We start from the raw sequence: 2,500 nt of genomic DNA, 5'->3' as shown, positions 1-2,500 counted from the left end.
CATCCATGCGCAGGATCCGGTAATCCGACGTGTTTAACAGGAAGGAGAAATGATGCGCCGTGTTCGTGGACCTCAATTCTGCCGAGAAAGCGAGAGAGACACACAGAGAGAGAGGGCGGGAGAGAGAGAGAGGGAGAGAGAGACACACAAAGAGAGTGGGCAAGAGAGAGAGAGAGCAAAAGAGAGAGAGGGCGAGAGAGACAGAAAGAGAGTGAGGGCGAGAGAGAGAAGGAGAGAGAGGGAGGGAGAGACACAAAGAGACAGAGAGAGAGAGAGAGAGATTAGAAAAGGTTTACAATTTTTTTAACTCATAAAACACACTAAACGACACACACACACACACACACACACACACACACACACAACATGTCTGTCATTCACCCAAAGATAGTGAGTGAAAATAAATCACTGACCCCTCAGCTAACACAGAGGTAGCGTAAATTTCCCATCATGCCTTGCTGTGACACATCTAAATATACAGCTGGTGCCAATACACAGTGATTGATGGTGTGTTTGTGTAGTCTGATTTATTGTACCATGGCAAGGGTGTGTTTGTAGGTCAGAGACATGACTGACAGCTGTTGGGACAGTGTGTGTGTGTGTGTGTGTGTGTGTGTGTGTGTGTGTGTGTGTGTGTGTTTCTATTAGATTATTTGTGTTGGAAAGTTGGGCTGAATGATCGGTCACTACAGCCAAACATAGTCGAGAGCGAGAGAGTGACTGAGAGAGAGAGTGAAAGAGAGAGAGAGATGGTCCTCATGTCTCGCTCTTGTCCGTCAACGTCTCCTCAACGTCTGTTTATTTTAAAGCGACTCCCTCTGACCATCTGCTTTAAAAATACCTGACTGTCAAAAAATAGATAGAGAGAGAGACAGAACGAGTGAGACACAAGATACCAAAAATGAGAGCGAGAGAGAGAGAGAGAGAGAGAGAGAGATAGACAGACAGACGGAAAGAGAGACAGAGAGAGTGAACGAGTGTAATTCAGTCTCTCACTCGTCTCAGGTTTCTGTCTCTACAGTAACACTCTCCCTCCTGCGGCTTCCAAAAATGAACGAGTGTTTCAGAAACAAAGCCTCCCACTGTGTGTGTGTGTGTGTGTGTGTGTGTGTGTGTGTGTGTGTGTGTGTGTGTGCGCCATAAGGACCGTGTTAGAGCTACACTGGCTTCTGTAAAGGATTTCCTGGCCTCTAATTGACTCACTGTTGGTGTGCGAATGAAAGCAGATCGCACTGTATGCACACACACACACACACACACACACACACACACACACACACACAGCTCAGAAGGAGAGGGAGACAGACAGAGAGAGACAGAGAGAGAGAGAGGTACAGTTATTACTCCGGAACCATCCGTACCCCGGGTGAGTGTTTACATCACTGTATACATGAAAGTGGGCGGAGTTTCACTGCGAGAGAGTCTTTAAGTAACGCTAGACCTGCACAAGCTAACATCAGCTCCCCTTCTACACAGGAACCGACACGAAATATTTCACCACATCACTTCAGTCACGCTTAGATCTCCGTATTCCTCACCTCACGCCCGTCCTGATGAGCACACCTCGGAGATGTTAAACCACATCACACACACCGCAGATGTAGAAGTTCACACGTGTGGCCGGGTGTATGCCTTCTGAGCTGATTCAGTAGAAATGAATCAATTTGAGTGTGGAGATAACAGAGCAGCTACTCCTGCATCTCCTGACTAGTGTATCTCCTGACTCCTGCATCTCCTGACTAGTGTATCTCCTGACTAGTGTATCTCCTGACTAGTGTATATCCTGACTCCTGCATCTCCTGACTAGTGTATCTCCTGACTAGTGTATATCCTGACTCCTGCATCTCCTGACTAGTGTATCTCCTGACTAGTGTATCTCCTGACTAGTGTATATCCTGACTCCTGCATCTCCTGACTAGTGTATCTCCTGACTAGTGTATCTCCTGACTAGTGTATCTCCTGACTAGTGTATCTCCTGACTCCTGCATCTCCTGACTAGTGTATCTCCTGACTAGTGTATCTCCTGACTAGTGTATCTCCTGACTCCTGCATCTCCTGACTAGTGTATCTCCTGACTAGTGTATATCCTGACTCCTGCATCTCCTGACTAGTGTATCTCCTGACTAGTGTATCTCCTGACTAGTGTATCTCCTGACTAGTGTATCTCCTGACTAGTGCATCTCCTGACTAGTGTATCTCCTGACTAGTGTATCTCCTGACTCCTGCATCTCCTGACTAGTGTATCTCCTGACTAGTGTATATCCTGACTCCTGCATCTCCTGACTAGTGTATCTCCTGACTAGTGTATCTCCTGACTAGTGTATCTCCTGACTCCTGCATCTCCTGACTAGTGTATATCCTGACTCCTGCATCTCCTGACTAGTGTATCTCCTGACTAGTGTATCTCCTGACTAGTGTATCTCCTGACTAGTGTATATCCTGACTCCTGCATCTCCTGACTAGTGTATCTCCTGACTCCTGCATCTCCTGACTAGTGTAT

The 2,500-nt window shown here is 46.9% G+C and overlaps 1 protein-coding gene across 2 annotated transcripts in view; it reads right to left on the bottom strand.

Annotated features, from left to right (window-relative positions):
- sema3fb (sema domain, immunoglobulin domain (Ig), short basic domain, secreted, (semaphorin) 3Fb) overlaps window positions 1–2,500 on the bottom strand; it is a 67,483-nt gene that overhangs the window by 27,872 nt on the left and 37,111 nt on the right. For both annotated transcript variants that reach the window (XM_053652650.1, XM_053652651.1), the window contains exon 3: window positions 1–78. This exon is cut by the window's left edge and continues 83 nt beyond it. In XM_053652650.1, coding sequence (XP_053508625.1) covers window positions 1–78 — 78 coding nt within the window. The remainder of the gene's footprint in view (window positions 79–2,500) is intronic.

Source organism: Ictalurus furcatus, chromosome 21 (assembly GCF_023375685.1).
Source record: "Ictalurus furcatus strain D&B chromosome 21, Billie_1.0, whole genome shotgun sequence".
NCBI classification, from domain to species: Eukaryota; Metazoa; Chordata; class Actinopteri; order Siluriformes; family Ictaluridae; genus Ictalurus; species Ictalurus furcatus.
The sequence above is the reverse complement of the archived record's forward strand: the minus strand, read 5'-3'. Positions and strand labels throughout refer to the sequence as shown.